The sequence below is a fragment of the Papaver somniferum genome, chromosome 5, assembly GCF_003573695.1.
Source record: "Papaver somniferum cultivar HN1 chromosome 5, ASM357369v1, whole genome shotgun sequence".
Taxonomy (NCBI): domain Eukaryota; kingdom Viridiplantae; phylum Streptophyta; class Magnoliopsida; order Ranunculales; family Papaveraceae; genus Papaver; species Papaver somniferum.
In genome coordinates, this window is record NC_039362.1 from 134,013,167 (window position 1) to 134,035,366 (window position 22,200).

Here is a 22,200-nt window from a genome sequence, read left to right on the forward strand (position 1 = left end):
CCTTCAAATATTCATTTCGCATCCTTCGCTTTCACAATTGGAAAATACATGTTGTGGTGTTCTTATGATGGATTGTACCTACAAGACAAACAAATACAATATGCCGTTGTTCAACACCGTGGGGCAAAGCTCGGACAAGGTAACATTCACATTGGCTTGGTGTTTAATTGAAAACGAGAGGGACTATAATTATCATTGGGCATTACGACAATTGAAATTATTCTTTCGGGAAAATCAACTTCCGAGGGTGATCGTAACCGATCAAGATGATGCATTAATGAAAGCAATATCCGACGTCTTGCCGGACGCACAAAATTTCCTATGTACATATCATATACGTCAAAATATCATAAAAACTTGCCATGCCTTGTTTGAACCCACTAAGGCGGATATTAAGAAGAGAATGATTGTTCAATTAGAGGAAGATGTTCGAAAGAACAAACTATCCCCCGAAGAAGAAGAAGATGAGAGAGGCAAGATAAAGGAGCGAGTGGACAAAGAACATGCGGAAAATCATAAAAAGTGGTTGAAATTTCTAAGAGATTGGGAGAAAGTTTATTGGTCTCTTACCGAGGTTATGTACGAAAAGAGATTGGAGAAGTTTATTGCCGATTGGAACGAAGTTTATCCGACTGCCGTCTGGTATTGTCGGACTCAATGGTTGGATAAGTTCAAGGAAAAATTTGTGCGTGCATGGAAAAACCGGTATAAACACTTCAAGACTGAAGCAACTAGTGCAGCACATTCCGCTCATGGGAGATTTAAAGATCTCATCAAGTCCGGTCAATGCAATGTGGTTACGGTCACCGAGGCAATGGAGCAATAATTTAAGGCTGATATCAATAGGATCAAGGTGGATTTTGAGAAAAGCTAAATGGAAAGGATGACTCAATTTCTTCGTTATCGTAAGTTGCTCTAAGGAATAGAATTCAACGTCTCTCATTGGGCAATAAAACATATGATGAGACAAATGGAATATGAGAAAAATTACGGAAAACCGGGTGATGTGTGTATTTGTCCCGAAATGTCCTCATTGGGGCTTCCGTGTCGTCATATGCTTGTGAAGTATGAAGAAGTGATACCTATTGAGGTTATTGATCCGTTTTGGAAGCAACTATCTTTCGACCCTCCCCCTTCGGGAGATCCCGGGCAATGTCAATGGGATACGAACGAAGCAAAGAAATTCTACGAAGCTTACACACGTGGCACCTCGGTGAGCCGCAAAGTCTTGTTGAGCCAACTAAGGCTAATTACTCGTCCATGGATCACAAAAAACGAAGAGCCAGGAAAGGGAGATCCAATAGGTAGACCCCAAACTAAAACGTCAAGGAGAAAACAAAGGGTAGAATTGAAAGGAATGACTCAACGTGAAGAAGAACGCGCAACAAGTAAGAAACGAGATCTAACCGCAAGTGAGATTTCGGAACAAAGGTTCGTGGAAGCGCAGGTTCCAAAAAAAAGAGGTAGGCCGAGGAAGGAACCGCTATCAAGTCAACAACAAACGAAGGATTATGTATCCACACCAAAAGCCAACTCATCGGAGGTTCCAATGAAGAGGGGTAGGCCGCCAAAGGTAGCAACATCAGGTTACAAAGAACAACAAGGTGAGCATTTTGAAGCCTTACCCGTAGTCGATCTACCGGAGGTTCCAAGGAAAAGGGGTAGGCCACCAAAGGTATCAACATCAAGTGACAAAGAACAACAAGGTGACCATTCCGAAGCCATACCCTTAGTCGATCTAGAGGAGGTTCCAAGGAAAAGGGGTAGGCCACCAAAGGTATCAACATCAAGTGACAAAGAACAACAAGGTGAGCATTCCGAAGCCATACCCATAGTCGATCTAGCGGAGGTTCTAAGGAAAAGGGGTAGGCCTCCAAAGGTATCATCATCAAGTGACATAGAACAACAAGGTGACGAGGCAAAGTTGGTGACAAACCCAAGTGATATCAAAGTTGATGTAGTTTTAGTTCCAAGGCGAAGGGGTAGGCATCATATATCGAAGAAAGTGCAAGTGTAGATATTGCAGAGGATGGTTTGGATATAATCAAGTTAGAAAAGGGTAATATGAAGATGTATAAGGATCCCAGAACAGGTAGGACAATTAGAAGTTATCATACCAAGATACAGTCTTACATAGACCAACTTCCCGAGGTTATTCGCGAGTATATTGTATATACGGATGATGTCGATGGAGATGGAAATTTTGGCTATCATGTTGTGACAGAACAATTAGGAACCTTTGACACGGCGGTTAGTAGAGGTATGACACCATGCTGATATGCTAGAACGAGGATGGACGAACAACTTGTGAACAAGAGGAGCTTTTATGAGCAATTGGTTGGTGTAGGCGAGGGGTTTGATGTTATGCATTCTCAAATATTAGGGCCCGAGCAAGAGATGAACTTTCTTCCTTCTCAATATTGGATGAGAATGCCGCTTTGTGGGCATCTAGTGGCGGATACATTTAGATGTGTTGTTCATTATTTTACCCCCACCGTAGAAGTAACATTTACCCCAAAGTGGCAAAAATGTGAAGGATCCCTAAAGAAGAGAAGAGTTGTTTTGGCGTTCTTGAACGGTAATCATTTCGTAATTCCAAAACTCAAGGACAATTTTCCTTTGCCACCTGTTTGTGGGATGGTAAAAAACAAGGATCTAGATCTCAATATCTGGAAGGGATGGATGGCATTGTATGAGGATAATCACCAATTTTGGGATGTGTTGGCCTTATCAAAGAAACCTCTTCAAGAGGAGGAGATTAAAGTTAATACGTGTGGAAGCGATTATGAGTAATTTTGGTATATGTGGTTCACTAATACGCAACCTTTTGTTTTTTTGGGAAGTTTGAATTGTAAACGTTAAATCATATTCTGATGCCTATGTCGGCATAGTTGTGTTTTATAATTATTACGCCAGAACTTTTGTGGCGGCGTAGATTGTTGTTTTGGAACCATGCCGGAAATACAGAAAAAACATCCAGAGAAATCAGTAAATTCGCCGGCATAGAAGTTAACATCATAACGGTGCCGGTTTTCTGTCAAAAACATATTTTCCAAGGAGATTGCAGACCACCGACATAGTATACAAACACATTTAAATGCCGAAACTCTTTCATTTAGGAAACCTGCATTGATTTTACTTGCGAGAAACTCATTGTATTTGCGACACAATTTTATGAGGGCAATTGTCCGATTCGCTACAAACTCATCCCCGTAATCCATTTTGCGTTTCTTGCACTTACCGTCATATAACCTCGACATATAAGGACCATCCGCAACAAGACCCCAAAAAAGGTTTGAAGGGCGGTGGTCTTCCGGCAAATCCGAAACTATGAAGTAATTCTTAATCCATTCGGTTTCTTCCTCAACATCCGCTTCTATGTTCGCTTGTTTTACACGTTCGATTATCTCTTTAGTTTCTTTGCGATATTTTTTTTGTATTGCTTCCTCTTCTTCTACTCTTTTCCTTCTAAGTATCTCTTCTTCCATTGCGGCAAATGACTTGGTGGTTGGCTCCTTCCTTTTAAGTTTTTCTAGTATCATGGGAATTGAGTTGGTGGTGGATGATGATTGATTCCCTATCGGAGTGGATTCTTTTTTCATATAAAAAATCTCTGAAATCGGTAGTTCGTGATTTCTTTGCCATGAGATAGATATGGTGGAGGTCATCTATTTTTTTTTTTGATGTATCAACTGCAATAAGTGTATTCATTCCTTTAAATAGATGAGGACACAACGACTCTTTTCCACTTTAACATTCCAGCATTGTCAGTATCTTAGATCCCACGCTGGAAATGGTCTTTACTGGTTTATGGTTCAAAAAAATAGCCGTTATGCATTGAATGCTCTATTCCGGCAGTGAACGTTAGATTTTCGACAATATCGGAAACGGTTGTCGGCACGCTAATATATATAACTAAAAAGCCGGAACACTGTTTATTGCACTCAGAATTTTGACACTTAATTTCGGCATATAATAATATAAAAGATCCATGCCGGTACAAGGTACCGACATGGAATTATGCAAACATAAAATGACGGAAATGTAATTTATTTGAAATTTAATCCTTGTCGACGGAACAACGAATGCACTTAGCATGTGCATCAAGCCTTTGAAACCCTAGGCGACCCTAGTGGACGAGTTATAGTCTCGTGAGGGTTTACATAAAGATCTACCCACAAAACCTACACACAAAATTCTAAAGCCATTAATCTTCGTCCAAGGACGATACACCCTCCATCATCTCCGGGGCATACTCCGGGATTTTGGATTCCAAGAATTGGTAGCTTGAATCGAATGCGAATGCTTCCCCCTTTTCCTCCAAGTAGCGCGCTTTGACGACTTCATGCTACAAAAAAATAACACAAACTTACTTGGTTAGTGGTGTTTAGTATGAAGATCAAACAACATGGATCACGTAAAATAAACCACAACAATACTTACAAATTGGTCAATGGACAAGTTAAAGTGGGGATCATTGAAAATTGGTTTTTGGATTTCTAAATAAGCAAGTATCGCAATTTCGATGACTTGGTGCTTATCATGAATCTGTTGAACACTTCTTCTATTCGGATTCCCAAACTCTTGCATATATTCGTTGTATACCTTACCCCAAAAGGTCACGGAATCCACCCTTACGGAGGACTGGCTCCTAGCTCGAGTTTCCGCGTACCAAGCTTTGGTGATCGCCAAATCTTCATTTGAATCAAAGGATGCCATTGCTTTGTATGTTGAGGTATTGGTAGAGTTAGAAATATTATATAATGATATCAGCTTTTTAGAGTATATAAAACCAGGTGTGTATTGTTTTGTAGGGAGAAAAAGTGTATTTATAGGATGGTGCCCAAATATGGCCGTTATTGTACTCAATCAATGAAGTTGTACTTGCAAAAATTTGAATTTTGAATTTGCCGTCATGGTAATAAGGATAAACGACGCGCCGGAAGTTGGAGCCGGCGTTGTTTCGTATATATCATCAATGCCGGTACCTGGTTTATCATACACAGAAACAATATAGTGCTTGACACTTTATACGGGCATGTAATAAATATATAAAATCCATGCCGGTTCTTGGTACCGGCATGGAATTATGTAAACATAGAATGCCAGAAATGTAATTTATTTCAAATGTAATTCTTGTCGACAGAAAAACGAATGCACTTAGCACGTGCATCAAGCCTTTAAACCCCTAGGCGACCCTAGTGGACGATTTATAGTCTCGTGAGGGTTTACATAGAGATCTACCCACAAAACCTTACGAAATACCTAACTAAATGCCCTAAAAACCTAAGCAAACACCACTAAACTATCAATCTTCTTAAGAAGAATCCGTCTCCGATTCACCCAACTGGTGGTACTCCGTGACTTTGGTTACAATATGGTTGACGTTGGCTTCAAACATGAATGCTTCCCCCTTTTCTTGTAAGTAACGCGTTTTCACGGCTTGATGCTACAAAAACAACGCACAAACTTTGTTTGTTTCATAAAATTTGCAAACGAGTAGATTATGTTAAATTAATCATAAAGATACTTACGAGTTGTTGAGGGGACAATGTATTGAGGGTAGCGTGATTGATCCGGTGTTTCATTTTTAGATACTCAACCACCGCATTTAGGATGATGTCGTGTCGTTCCTCGATTTGTTTTGCAGTTCTTCCTTTCGGGTTACCGTAATGTGAATAAATTTGTTAAAAATCTTCAACCACATGGAATCCCTCGTGCTGTTATCTATAGTTGAAGGACGATTTTCGGCGTACCATGCTTGGGTGATTGCTAAATCTTCCTCCGAGTAGAACTATGTCATTTGTTGTATATGAGATTAGGTACTATACTAAGCTATTCATAGATAATTATTCTAGGGTTTAGGGTTTCTAAGTTAAGAGGCTCAAGGAAATATATAAGAACACACGAGTTTTGGAATTTTGGGCCCAAGTATTAGCTCACTTTATATAGAGAAAAACCTCAACGACTATTTTTTTTTTGAAAATCACCAAACCCGGCATTGAGGTAATTGTGACATAAGCTGCCGGCACCAAGTACCGATACAGTTTTGCCATAAGCTAACCATGCCAGTACAAGGGAATTTCTTCACATAGATTGGGCCAAATATGCAACCATTACCGGCATGTTTGTACAACAACATTCAATGCCGTTACAAAGAACCGGCATTAGATCTATAATAGCGACTATGCCGGTGTTTGTGAAATTCAAAAAAAAAACGGCTAGTTTTTTGAAAAATAAGACCGTTGGTGATTCATTTGTATATAATACCCCCCATTCCTTGGGAAAAATCTACACAAACCACCCACCAAATAACAAAAATCATTCTCTCAAGAAAGAAAGCACGGTTAAAGCTTCACAAGGGATGGGAGATTCATCATCTAGCTCTATTTGCAAAGTAAGTAAAATAAACATTACTAACAATATAATCTTCACTACTATGATGTATAACTAATATAATATTCTCTTACAGAGTCATCATTGCAAGTGTCAAATTTGCAAGTCACCTTCTCATCTAGCCATGGACTGTCCTTTTATTTATTCAAAGTGTAGAAGCTGTGATGGGACACGCCGGTTTTGGATTGAAAAACTGATGATGCTGAAAATGGAAGAGTATTTCTAAGGTGTTTGAATCACCCAAAGTGCGATGAGTTTCAATGGTTTGACAAAGCTGTTGAACTAGCAGAGTCAAGAGAAAACCACAAGGGCCAATGCAAGTCTATCGATGGGTGTGATGGGTGTTATATGAAGGGAAAGGAATATGTTGAAAGAGAAGAAGAACCAATGAAGATGATCCTTGACACTCCCATCCCGGACGATGTCTTCGAACAGATTCGGGAAACGCTCAAAGGTTCCACAATTGTTGAAAAGGGATGGAAATAGTTATCTTTACCCAAATGTAATCCATTCTATGTTTTTTAGCATGTTTTAATTTAAAGTATCAAATCCAATGTAATAGACTTCTTAGGAATGAAATAAAAGAACATTCGAAATGGATTTATACTCAAAACTAGCAGACTGCCGGCATAGAAGCGACCAATATTACAATGCCGGTTTTCTGTCGACTGTGAAAATTTGGGGAAAAAAAATCATAAAACCGACATAGATTGTAGAAAAATGACTATGCCGGTACCTTCCAATTTCTATACAGGAACATGAAATTTTTAATCTTCTAGTTCCGGTATGGTTTTATGAAACATTTCCTTGCCGGTACAAAAAACCCGGCAATGAACTGTAATTTTCTCGCATGCCGAAACCTGTACCGGCGTTGTTGAACCAAATATTTTCCATGCCGGAAGCAGTAGTAAATAAATCTTGCAAAAATAAAATTTCACTAGAATGTTCAACATAAAGCAATCACTAGAAACCTAAACATGTTCAACACAAACCAAACAACTGGATTCTGCTTAAATGTTCTTAATCCAGGTAACATAAACTAAAAGCAAACCAAACAACTAAAGAGTTACCATGAGGTACAAACGAAAACAAGTTCGTAATTGTTCAAGAAGTAAAAACCACCATCCAGAAAAATAAACACAACTAAATAGTTAATCAATTGGTCTTTTGCTTCTTTTGTGCCGGTTTCTTCCTAATTTCACCGAACAAATCCCTTGCACTAGGGTTAGTTTCTTCAATTTTATCAAGATTCTCCACGACTTCCTTCACTTCTTCATTGGATATCCCCGCTCCTTCATCGTACTTGCAACATAACTGCTTCCTCAACTTTCCAAGCCGACGCCGCTAGTTTCATACATACAACACATAATTAGTATATATATGGTAATATAAGATTATGTGTACATTAAACGACTAAGTAATTAACAATACTTACTAGCAATCCAACGGTCTTATTAAGTTGGGTGATCGTAGGTGGTGGCGGTGCAGGAGTTGGAACGGGAGGGTGTTTCTGGGGTGGAAATTGGACGTCATCCGGGAGGACGACAAAAGGATGTGACCATTGCAAGTAATCTTCCATGTAGTTGGCATCAACATCATCACCGTTTTTCGCAAGCTACCACTTATCCCACTGACTAATATCTACCAAACGACGTGGTTCCCTATCCCTCCAATCTGTTGGATCAGGTTTTGGATCATACTCTACATGCAACCGATTAGGAGTTGAAAAGCACCGAGAAAGGTCAAGAACAAAACATTGAAAAAAGTACGTCTTGATATGTGATAATTGCTTGAATCCAAGTTGGCGCATCACACGTGTATGATTGGCCATAACGTATCCTTTTGGGTGGAACAACGACCCATGGTAGAATGCAACGTTAGCATACCTCAAAACTTGGCGGTTTCCTCTAACCTCCTTGTAAGGGTCGAAGAAAACATATTGGGTACTCATCGCGTCCAAATCCAATCTCATATCGATTAGTCGACCTATGTTACCGGGCTTTAGAGTGTTGTTGAACTCGTATCTCCTAGATATATGCGTATCGGGTTCGGGAAGGTCTTTGATCTTCAAGGAGGTCCAGTCCTTGAACAAGGTGGGGAAGTGTACATAAGACAACACCTATTCTAAGGTGAAGCAATAAGTTTTGTTTCCAAGTTCACGATAAGGGTACATGTGAACAATATAAATAATAACATAAGTTTAAAAACAAAATTACCTGCAGTAGAGTGAAATTCCCGACAAATTGGTTGGTTTTAGCCTTAGAGGCCCTTGTCATCTCCATCATCAAATGTGCCATTACCGCGGTGCCCTAAGAATACCCATAGACATCTTCCAATGGATCCAAGTACTGAAGGTAGTTCGCACTAACCCTGTTGCCATTAGTGTCAGGGAATATCCTAGTGCCCAAGATGTATAACAGGTATGCAGCGGCAGTATAACAAATTTCTTCAGGGTCCCATCCATCCTCCAAACTTCTTTGCTTTGTGTTTTCAAACTTATTTTTAAGCAGCATCAACTTGATTTTCTTTGTCCTACCAGACTTGGATTCATAAAAGCTCTCCACAGAAGTTTTGTAGTTAGTCAGAGCGTGCAACTTCGACCATTCTAGGTCCAGAGACTCAACTCCTTCTGCAATTGATTTTCCGGTAACATTAAAGCCTAGAATGTTCCGAGCATCATCAGGGATGAAGGTCATCTCCCCAAAAGGGAAGTGCATGGTATCGGTTTCACCATGATACCTTTCGACGAAGCAATTGACAGTCACGGAATCATGATTAACATAATTTTCAACCAAAGAACATAAACCAGATTCCATTACTATTTGTTGGACCTCTTCACATTCATCAGACAATTTCCAACAATCCGCGGCTTGGTTTCGGCAAACACGCACAGCCTTCGTATGATCCTACAATTAGGAGACAATATAATTAAGATATTTTACATAAATACACAACAATACATATGCACAAGATAAAAAATACTTACATAGGTTTGATAGATAGTACGAGCCCACGAGTGCTTGTATCCAAATAGTGTTTTCAGTTCCGGAGCTTCACCCCAAATTCTACCACGTTCAAGGTCAAGTATCATGTCATTAATATGAGGAATGTGGGAACCTTTAACTTTCACTTTTCCATTGCCCTTCTTGCCATTGCCTTGTGTTGGTTGTTGACTTGGCCCACCAACTTCGCTTTGGCTTGCTAATTGACTTGGAGGAACCACATTATCTTCATCCTCACTTTCCTCTTCATCTTGCTCATCGTGGTCACGGATTACAGCTCGACTACGGTCACCACCACTCTCCCAAATTATCCCTCTTGTCTCAGCCCCCAAACGCTTTTTACGACCTTCATCTTTCCCTCGAGGAGGGAGAGATTGAGGAGTATCAAGACCGTCCTTCCTTCTTATCTTAGTGACATCATCTTTAGTTTTTCATTTGTTAGCCTCCTTGGATTTTGACCTATATCATAAAATCACACGAAATGAATGTGACACAACTCACTTTCAGTTTTTCTATCGGCATTGACTTACTGAAACAAAGCACGCCGGTTGTCTGTTCCGGCATTAAACAATGACTGTCGACAATGCCGGTAATCATATGTAATTCTCTTGTATGTTTTAAGTCCACTACCGGCATGCTCGAAATAAATCAATTCCATGCCGTAACCTGGTGCCGGCATTCGAATCAACCTAAAAATCTATGCGGGTTTAGGTGACAAATTCTTAAGTTTTCATGTATGTTTTAAGTCCACTACCGGCATGCTCGAAATAAATCAATTCCATGTCGTAACCTGGTGCCGGCATTCAAATCAACCTAAAAATGTATGCCGGTACTGGTGATAAATTCATAAACTCTCCTGTATGGTTTAAGTCCACTACCGGCATGCTCGAATTTTTACAAAAGAATGCCGGTACTATAAACCGGCATACAATGCAATCAAATGTCTATGCCGATACTGGTGAAAAATTCATAAACTCTCCTGTATGTTTTTAGACCACTACCGGCATACACGAATAGTTATAAATGACTGACGGTACCAAGAACCGGCAGGGAATTCGACCCAAATTCTATGCCAGTGTCGAAAATTCAGTTTCTGGTGAATCTGCGGAGTTAAACCGGCATTGCATTCATCCTAGATTGAATGCCGGAAGGTAAAACCGGCACCATATTCATACATATTTCAGTGCCGGTAATCACTGAAACTCAACTGTTTCAGTTAGGGTTTGTGATTCTAACCTAAACCCATTGCTATAAATCGATTAAAACACTCATAAAGTAGTTTAAAAACACTTACCTTCTCACAGAAGCCATGGTTGCGAGAGGTTGATTGTCAGAATCCGCCGCTTGTTCCTCTTCTTGCTCTTGAGCAATCTTAGCAATTCTTTGTTCCTGTTTTTGTTGAGCAATCGATTTTGAGTTCGATTGGGCATTCATTTTCTTTCATGGAGGCATTGTTTATGATTCAGGTAGGTTAATCGACGAAGAAGTTTTTGAATCGACGATTAATCGACGAAGAACAGATGAAGAACGATGAAAAAAGATGAATTTTTTTTCTTTCAAAAACCTAAACCTAGATCAGTGCCGGTACTGAGAAGAATGGGGGATATGTGTTTGGTTTTTAGATTTTAAGTTTTAGGGTAAAGGGTATAGTAGTCTTTTCATAATATTTTTTGATTAATCAAAGGGTATTTTAGCATTTTCATACACAAAAATCACCCCTTAGCACACACCATGGGTTGGGAGAAGTAATCAATATCCCTCAATTCCTTTTTTTATCCCCCAATTAATTGTTCAAAATTTATGATTATATCTTTATGATTATAATTAATCATAAATAGATAAATGATTTTAGTATAATCATTTTTATAATAAATTTTCACAAACACCTTTCTCAAATAATTGATTATCTTTGAAAAATGCTCTCAAAAAGGAGAGTAAAAAACAATGATCTAGGATTTTTTTCTAGGTCCCCTATTGTTCTTTTAACTCTCTCTTGATAGTTTAGAGAAAATGAGAAGAAAAAACCCAACTCAATTTTATTAAAGAAAATAATTGATAATAATAATTTTAAAAAACAATTTTTTTCTGTTTCTGAAAATAATGGAGTTTTTTAATTATGATTAAAATAATGAGTTATTATCATGGTTACCAAACACATACATAATTCATTATAATCTACACAATGGATTATGGGCTGATAATCAATTAAAATAATGGTTACCAAACATCCCCTAAAAAACAAATAAATGTTATGTCAATTAGGGCTCCCAATTAAGAGGGGAGGAATGTGCATCCCGGTTAAGTAGGGGTGCACATAGATGGACTCCCCACAATAGTTAAAATCTAAACATAAAGTAATATGGGGTTAGTCAATTGAGAATTATAGGGAAGTTTATAGACATTCCAAATCTCTTGTTAGTCGATAGGGAGTCTTTGTAAATCTTTGAGAATTTCTGTTATTGGATAGTGACTTTCTGAAAGTCTTAAGAATTCTATGTTTATTGGATTTGGATTTCCAAATCACTGATTTAAGGTTATGGGGTATTTTTAGAGACTTTTAAGTGAAAATATACCATAAAAGGCTTAAACAAAGACTCCAAAATAGGTGATATTTGGAGAGGCTTTAGGATATTTAAAAAAAATACAAAAATAAACAAAATAATAAGCATGCACAAGATCATCTTTAGGATATTTTAAGCAAGTCTCCATCCAATTTTCAATGTCTGCAAGAGATTCATTATGTGGCAATGCAATCGTATTGAGCATGCACAAGATTATCTTTTGACTGTACCCATTAGTGGGCTGAATCAGTGTCTCAGACCAAGACAATTTACAACCGTAGTTTGCTACCGCCTTGGTATTCCCTTATTTGCTGAAGGTGGCATTTGTTCAAGTTGTAATAGACCTATGGATATTTTTGGTGATCACGTTCTCCATTGTGCCAAAGATGTGGGGCTTAAGTTCAGACACGATCTTGTAGGGATGTTATTGCTGACATTTGTTACAAGGCTGGTGTACCTGCGCATAAAGAAGTGACCCTTGGATTTTTCTCATATAATAATACAAATTTGCGCCCTGCAGATATTCTTGTTTATAATTGGGAGAATGACCAAGATGTTTGTATGGATGTCACTAGCGTCTCACCCTTCACAGGTGATGGTATTCATGCTTTCATTCCGGGTCTAGCTGTTTCGAATGCTATTCTGCGCAAACGTACTAAATATCTAGACAAACGTGTATCACACGCTTATGGTTTGGGTGTTCTAGCCTTCTCTATTTTAGGAGAGCTTAGTGGTGATACTTTGTGTTTCCTTAAGAGATTGAATAATTGTTAGTTATGATGCTAGTAATGGTGTAGGTAAATTTCTTTTTTATAGATTGGGTGTTGCTATTCAAAAGGGTGTTGGTACCCAGCTTGTTGCTAGGTTACCAAAATACCATGGTCTTCAGCAACATTGCTAAGGGGTGTTTTCTGAGGGAAAAAATACTAAAATATCCTTCCCTCAAAATAAAAATCTAAAATCTTAAAATCAAAAAACAAAATCATATCCCCATTTCCATCTTCACTGTCGGCATTCTCGTTAGGGTTAGGACTTTTAAACTAAAATATTCCCCACTTTAAAAACGACTTTTTTTTACGTTTGGAAGTGATGAAGACCATGCGGGGAGTGATGAAGACCGTGCCGGAAGTGATGAAGACCATGCCGGTAGTGACGAAGACCATGCCTGAAGTGATGAATACCATGCCGGTAGTGATTAAGACCATGACGGAAGTGATGAATACCATGCCGGTGGTGATGAATACCATGTCAGAAATAATTTCTTTTTTACATCCCCGGAAGTGATGAAGACCATGCCGGGATTGTTGAAGACCATGCCGGAAAATGGTGTCGGCATGCTTGGTAATTAACATTCAATGTCGTAACTAGATGCCAGCATGCTCGATATAAATCTATCAATGCCGATAGTCAAGTGAAAAAAATTCTATTTTCTGGATACTTTGCATCATGTGCCGGCAAAGAAATTTAAGCAACATACCATGCCGTTAGCAGCACCGGCATGCTCGAGAATTAACTGACTGTGCCGGAAATGGACTGATTAAAACCAGAAAAAAAATTCAAAACCAGAAAAAATTTCTACGAGACGCTGTCTCGCACTCTTCTAGGGGGCGCTTCCCCCTTAGACCCCCTCCACCTAACCTGTCAGGTCGAACACAGCTGGGAGGGGTTACGCCCCACCCGGATAGTGGCAAACATTTATGAAAATTTCCAACAAATTCCAGCATGGTTTTTTCGGTTGAATACAATGCCGGCTTGCCTTTCAAAATGGGGGATATTGTTGGCCGACATGAGCGTAGTTTGAATACAATGCCAGGAATGTTGTGCCAACATTGTATTCATACTACGTCCATGCCGGCACCGAGCTATTTCAGCTGCAACAATGGAGGATTCAAATAAAAAAAAAATCAAATTTTCAACACATTGGATACCTGAGTATTGGGAGTGCTTGTAAAATCCTCCTCCATTTTTACCAAAAAAAGTTTCCTCTCAATCTTTTTCCCCCCCTTCTACTCTCACCTCAGGCACCCAAATACAAAAAATACATACTAATCATTTATCAAACAATCTTATAAATTTACTAATTATAATTAAGCACTAAACATGATTAGTGAGAGATAAATTATATATTAGGTAAAATACTTAGATAAGGGGTGATCCTGATTTGATATTTAAATCCAGTTTTTGTCCATTTCCTCTATCCCCTAATTAGTTTAAGTATCCCCAATCGCGCGTTCTTAAATTCTTGTAATAGATAAGAAATCCAAAACATTTCTAAACTGGTCATAGTCAAAGCTTTGTATTTTACCCCAACAAAAAATCTTGTGAAATTGCGTCCCACATTCTAGCACCATTAATTCTGGCATTTTTTTGCCATTACATATGCTACTCCAATAGCATCCCTTTTAACATGGATACAAGACCAATTTTTTTTTTCTTTTTTTAATAAATTTCTATACTCATGGACTATACTATTATTTGTCCATTGAATACTTCCTACAAAACAATTTATTGCCGCTACTAAATTTTTATTATCTCCTTCTAGGTGAAGGTTAATAACTCCTTTATCACTTGCCCATTTTATAGCTTCTAAGACTGCTGTTACTTCTCATTGTTCTTCATTTATTGATGTCGAGACTTCTCCTTTAGCTCCCTAGAAGTTTCCTAAAGAATTGCGAAGAATTACTAATCGGAGAGTTTTCATCTATAAAGGACACATCAAAATTCATTTTTAAATCATTTTCCTTTGGAGGACTCCATCTGGGTTCCTACATCACTCGATTATAATTATGTATATCATTCAGAAAACTCAGTGACAAACAATTTAATAGAGTTAATGTACTTATGTACCCATTAGGCCTAAATTGAAAATTATCAAAGACCACATAGCATCTTAATTTCCATATATGCCAGAGAGTGCAGCTTAACAATCTTAGCTGCTTCCGCGTATCTGCAACAAAAAACCGATTGGACTTGAAAACATTTGGAATCCATTCAGTAAAATTACCATATCTACAGTAAGATTATCATCAATAGCATTCCAAATGCTAGTGACAACATAACAATCTATAAAAAGATGATGCATAGTTTCAACATGATTACCACGTAGAGGAAAAGTAATTCGTATGTTATTAATAAATCTAGATATTTTATCTCTAGCGGGGACACACATTTCCACAAGAAATGATGAATTTTAGGTGGTAGTTTAACTTTCCACAATCTTTGACAAGGGAATTGATCAGTATTAGTCAAATTCCTTGGACGAGACTCTTCCAGCAAGATATTGTAAGCAAACTTGACTGTGAATATACCATTTTTTGTTCCATTCAATCCAGTTTAATTTGATCATTCACAAAAAATATAGATTGTTTACCGAACACAACCCGGATAAAAATGAACCACTTGAGGTCTTTGAAAATAGTCACACCTTTGTAAGAAACGAAGTAAAGTATACAGTCAACTTCTAGGCGTTCAAAAAATAGTCACACCCTCGTAAGAAACAGAGAAAAGTATATAATCAACTAGACAATTTAAATTTATTAATATGGTTTTCACGGATACTTACCCGAAGCTATGCGGAATGCATATGGTCATATGTTTCAAGAAGTGTTAACGTTAAATCCTTCAATATGGAGCACGACCAAAACGAATTCAGAAAATCTCGAATAATTGCATTCTTCCGAAACGCTTTAAATTGCTTCATACCCAAAAATTGAAAATATCAAACCATTCACACTCGAATGCTTTACAATATCAATCTATGCATCTTAGATTATTTTATAAATTCAAATCCTTTCGTACTTGAATATTTGAAACTTCAAATCCTTCGAAACTAAAAATATTACACTTGAAAAATCAAACATCCTCACTTCCGAATTCAATCCTCTCCATGGTCACTGCACCACTTGTTGGGAAAATTAAACTCGAAATAACCCACAAGACACTAGATCTTTGGATCGACGTAAAATAAAATACAAACAAGATGCAAACACAAATGAATCAATAAGTAAAGCCCACAAGATTAAACATGGTTCTACAATATACACAATGTGTTTATATTGTCTACTTCCACCAAACGGTTACGACTTCTTCTTTATTATTATGAAATCACAAAATAGGGAATTGCACACTTAATAATTGATGAATCAATCAAAAAACTATGATTCAACATTATATTAAATATAAACCCTCAGATAATTGTCATGAATTAAATGCTCTATAACACTTAATTATCTCACATAACGAGATGGTATATCGTTCCTAATGACGTCTCTTCCAACACCAACGATGTGTCTTCCACCATCTACGAACACGGTGATTTTCTATTTGTTAAATGATGTTTCCGACATCTTCATAAAGGATACTTCTTCAACGAACTATTGCCCCTAAAACCATAACAATTTACTCTCTCAACTCCAACGATGTATCTCTCAACACCATATAATGGTCTCTCTTCTTACTAAAACTCCATCCAAAGAGGTGGAATGGAATCCATAAAAACCTTAGAGAACTGCATTATGCATTCTTTAACTCTCTCTAGAAAACCATAATTATGTATCACCATATAAGCCTTATTATATAGTAGTCATAAACTTGATTCCTAAGTAGTAGTCTCATAGGAATAAGACACCTCAAATAAATAGGAAACGTAATGTCAATTAGGAAATCCATGTCCATATCGAAAATGACCTAAACTAGGAAACTCAATATTTTCGGAACCTCCCAAAACACCAATAATTCTCCACCTTGTCGATGCTTCAACAATTTTCAGGATTCACAACTCGACCTTAAGAATATTATTAAGAAGTTCAAAATGTTATGCTCCATAAAAAAACGAAGAAGATTAATACTTATCAAAATAAACTCGAATTGATGTTTCCATAACATTTGTAATTTGAGAAAAATTACAAATGTTCTGTAATGTAAGAGAGAAATTGGAATATTGGTTCTTTTGTAGAAATTTGTTTACAATATTATTCATACTTTTAGATGTAGATGTAGAATATTGAGTAAGATTTGTAGTAGTCATCATAAATTTTTTTAAGGTTTTGACGAAGAAAAACTTGAGATTTACATGATCATAAGAAATAGCAATTTGATACCATGTGAGACAAATTCAATAGTTGTATTGAGATGTAAATACTAATGAAAAGACAGAGAAACTCTATTTCTAAAGATAAAGTCTTTGACAAATTAATACATCCAATGCAACATACACCCATAATAGACTGAAACTAAACATAAAGAAATTACATCTGACGAACACCACTTACTCAAACATCGTACACATTAAAAATCGTAGTTATGGATTTTATTTTGAAGGTGTCTATAAGAATGAGATTACATGAATTTCTGTTGTTTTGATTTTAAACTTTAAAGTAATGAGCCAAAAGTGGCTATATAAAACGAAGGTAGTTGTTAGTACTTTTTTATTATCATTCCTCCTATTTAGAGGTTAAACATCAACCAAGACTTATAAAACATCTGAAACATTGATGCAGACGTTTACATAATTTTCCCACTTGCTTTCACCGATCTTGCAATTCAATCTTTTGTCGAAGAATATTCTACTGTGAGCAAAATAATATATGAATATAAAATTCTTCTCGTAGAGGAATTAATAATAAAAAAGTACTTTGACAAAATTAGCAGGTCCGACATTATCCCAATTCAATTGCTTAAGTAAAATAAATTTAATTAGTGATCGATGAATTAAGAACTGTACGAACTAACCTCGTCTTTATACACATAACAAAACATATAAAGATCTGTTGAAAACTTTGTACATTTCTATAAAAATATTTGTTTATCATAATTGCATTTCAATGTGCTTTTTTAGGCATATATATTTGTTTATCATAATTGCATTTCAGTGTGTTCTTTTAAGCATATATAGTAAAATTAAAAATTTATATGGAGTTTCCACACTGAGGACCGGAAAAAAATTCGCTCTCGCACTGCTAGATCATGTTTGATCTAGCAACATGTTAAGCACGACATTTGGGCTACTCTGGCGTCAAGCTACACTTGCGTTAACCATGGTTAGCATTCCTTTAGTTCAGTTGCCGTGAGACTTTTTCGACCTTTTTTTAGCTTCCGTATTTTGGAGAGACAACAGAAGATATGAAAAGAGAAAGAGTAAGAGAGGAAGATGAACGCCATGAACGTAGCTATAGAAGAAAAAACTAAGTTTCCAGCAATCCCTTGATCATATAATCAGCGTTGGAGAATATACAACCCATTAACAATATTCAGGGTTTATCAAAGTATGAACGAAATGTTAATCCTCTAATCCGTGATGTTATAAATCTTGGAAAGGAAAGATAAGTTCCCTTTGGGAAGTAGTCTTGATTTTGTGTAAAAATAATCGGGCACCGATCAATATATGGATTTTGATAGATTTCACAAGAGAAGAAACAAGTTCACCATCATCAAATTCACACTACTAAGACGATCACCAATCACCACTACAAACATCAAACATTCTAATCATCACACGGGTTGTAGTGGTTTTTCCAACTTATTTGATTCTGTTGATTTTTATGTTGGCGCAGGTTTCTTATTTTTCATAAAATAGTTTACAAGAATTAGGAAGTTCTAATGATAAATTAACTTTGATGATCGAGGTTTGGAATAGAAACAAAAGTTAGAGTACTGAGTCTAATGACTCTGATCGGTGAGACTTGAGAGGGAAAATTAGAAAACAACAAGAGAAAAGGTTATGAAACCAAAATAATTCTAACAGTGGCTTTTTTTTTTTTTTTTTTTTTTTTGCTGAATCACTCATTTTTTATTTGATTGAAAGGCAAAAAGCCAGCTAAAGGTACAGGACAGACCCAAAAAAAGAGCTAAAAGTCAGACCATAGGAATGACAATTATAAGACTCAAATTTAGCTAACCATGAGCTAAGAAGAAATTCAGACTCCAACACCAATTTTGAAAAATTTCAGTATTTGACTTTCATATGTATGCTTCCATCTGACACCATCCATTCTGTAACCTCCTTCACACACCATCTGAAAAAATTCTACTTTTAAAACGATTCAGATTAGGTTTTTTCTCCTCAAATAACCTTGCATTTCTCTGAAACCATAGTTCTTTCATGGTTGCACAAGCTACAATCATCCATATTTGCTTGACTATTAGACTTTTTTTTCTCAGCTGCTTTACAGACATCTTCAAATGATGATGCATTAGCAAAATCAAATACTGCATTCAACCAACTCCAAACTACCACACTGAACTGACATTCCCAAAGTATATGATGCATACTTTCTTATGCTACAACACAAATACAACAAACTGAGACCATTTCAAAACCTCTATTTGCCATTATTACATCATCCACATACACCTGTTTCTGTAATTTCCAGATATTACTAGCAATGCTGGGATGAAGAAAGTTTTGCCAAATGTATTTTGGCCATGACAGAATAGCTTCTCTTCTTCTTATTTTCTCAATTGCATCAGTTGTTGAAAATTTATCATTTTTGCCACAAATCCATACTCTCTTGTCAGTTCCAGCACTTATCACTGGCAAATTTGTTGTAGGAATGTATTGTTGTAATTCATCTGGAATTATCCACTTGCCTTCATGTATTAAAGCCTGTACTTTCATACCCTTATTATTTCTAATATAATCTGTGTAGCCAATTAGACTAATTAAGGATCTGTCACCACTCCATATATCAAACCAAATAGATATTTTTGATCCATATCCCACACACCACATGACATCATCTTTTAGTTCATTCCATGCCCATTTCAACCCCCTCCAAACAGAATATTGCTTCCAATTTTCAGACCATTGACCATATTTGTCTTTAAATTTGGCAGAGAAGAATAATGCCCATTCCTCATCTGAATTCAGAATTTTCTACATCATCTTCATTAACAATGATTTGTTGATTACTTCCAATCTTCTAATGCCAAGACCTTCTTCTTCATATGGTGTGCATACTCTGTTCGAAGAAATTGTTTTAAATTTTCTAATATCTCCATCACCTATCCATAGAAAGTTATTAATTATCCTTTCACAAACTTTAATCACTGATGAAGGTCATTTGTTAACTGACATGTTATAAATTGGAACACTTCAAAGGACTGATTTAACAAGAACAAGTCTATCTTGAAATGAGAGCAATTTACCCTTCCATGCAGCTAACTTGCTATGAATTAATTCAACTATTGGCCACACCATTGCAGAGGTGATCTTCCCCGAAGCAAAATACACACCCAGATATTTATCTGGAAATTTCGCCACTTCCATATTTACTAGTTCACTAATCATTTTCTTCCTCTGTTGAGAAGTACCATCCACAAAAAGCTTACTTTTGGCTTTGTTGATTATTTGACCTGAACTAGATTGATAGATATCTAGAAGCTTGAGAAGGCTCAAAAGACTTTTTTTCCCCCATTAGTGAAAACAAAGACATCATCTGCAAAAAATAGGTGTGTAGGATGTATACCTTTTTTGGTGACCATTGGCTGCAACTCTCCCCTATCAACCAGAGCTGAAATATTTCTGCCTAATACTTCCTCCATTATTCCAAACAGAATTGGAGATAATGGGTCTCCATGTTTCAATCCTCTCTCCGCAGGAAAAAATCCACATGGACCACCATTAACCATTACAGATATCCTTGCTGATTTGAACAATATAATTAACCATTCACACCAAGAAGAAGAGAAGCCATATTTCTTTAACACCTTGATTAAGAATTTCCAACTTACTGTGTCATAATCTTGAGAAATATCAAGTTTTATACCAAAATTTCCTCCCCTTCTTTTGAATTTCATTTCATTGACAAGCTCAGATGCAAGCATTACTTGTTCATGTATACTTCTCCCTTTTACATAAGCAACTTGTTGAGGTGATATTAACTTATTCATTAACCCACTCATTCTCTTAGTGATAAGTTTTGTGAATATTTTGAAGATAATACTTAACCCAATTGGTCTGAAATTTTTTGCAGATTTAGCTCCTTGCACCTTAGGAAGTAAGAATAAAAAGCTTGATTTCATTCCTTTAAGTATAAAATTTCTCCTCCAGCAGAATTGAATAGCATTAACTAAATCATTCTTGATTATTTCCCAGCAACTTCTATAAAATATGCCTGAAAAACCATCAGGACCTGGAGCATTCTCTGGATCAATATCAAAAACAACTTTCTTAATCTCTTCTTCATCAGGAATGTTATCCAACATTTTTTGATCTTCCTCATTAATGACTTTAGGTATCACATCTAATAAATTGTCAGTACAATCCACTAGTTTATACTTAAAATTTTCTTGAAAGTGATTCACCAATAAGTCTGCAATTTTTTCTTGATCCACAATCACATTACCATATTTATCTTCAAGTTCACAAATCATATTTTTTGAGTTTCTATTCTTCATATTTGTATGAAAGAAGCTTTTATTGGCTGCTCCTTCTTTAATCCACTTAATTCTAGATTTCTGCCTTAACAATGTATTTGCTTGAACCTCTCTGCTTGCATGCTCATTTTGAGCCTTTACTAAATTATTAAGAGCCTCTTCATCAAATGGATTATTATCAGAAACTTTTGTTGCTAACTTTCATTTTTCTTCAACTTGTCTTATCTTGACATTAACATCACCAAACACCTTCCAATTCCATTCATTCAAAAGATTTTTTGATTTCTTCATTTTTTGCAAGAACTGAAAAGCGAGATCTCCAACTATTGATTTGTCCAAAAATCTGATACTACATGTAAAAAGTCAGGATGACTGATCCACATTTTTTGAAATTTTCTTGGTATATTTTTTGGGTTTGGGTATGCTAGCACAACCTCCCAACAAAGGAGTATGATTTGAAACTATCCTCATACCAATCTTGTATCCCCAATCACCATAAAGCTATAACCATTTTTGGTTGAAAACCACTCTATCTAAGGAACATATAATTCTTTTACTTCCTTTTTGACAATTTGACCATGAAAATTGTAAACCAGTTTTAGGAGCTGGAAGTAGTTCACACTGATTAAGACATTCACTGAATTCTAACATTGCATTTCTATTAGGAGCTCTTCCACCAAATTTTTCTTCTTGAGAAATTACTGCATTAAAATCACCAAGTATTATCCATGGCTTGTTGAGATCACTTATTAGCTGCATTTCAGACTAAAAAAGTCTTCTTTGAACAACCTTGACATGTGCATAAACACCTGACACTAATACATCACCTACACTTACTGTAATCATTTGACCAGAAACTGAAATGA

General features: G+C 36.5%; 1 protein-coding gene across 1 annotated transcript; it reads right to left on the reverse strand.

Moving 5' to 3' along the window:
* Positions 1-19,019: 19,019 nt before the first annotated feature.
* Positions 19,020-22,093, reverse strand: LOC113279630. The gene is made up of 5 exons (XM_026528307.1): positions 21,892-22,093; positions 20,425-21,492; positions 20,105-20,311; positions 19,277-19,816; positions 19,020-19,165 (listed from the first exon to the last, which is right to left on the reverse strand). The coding sequence occupies exons 1-5, from the start codon at positions 22,091-22,093 to the stop codon at positions 19,020-19,022; spliced, it is 2,163 nt and encodes a 720-aa protein (XP_026384092.1).
* Positions 22,094-22,200: the final 107 nt, after the last annotated feature.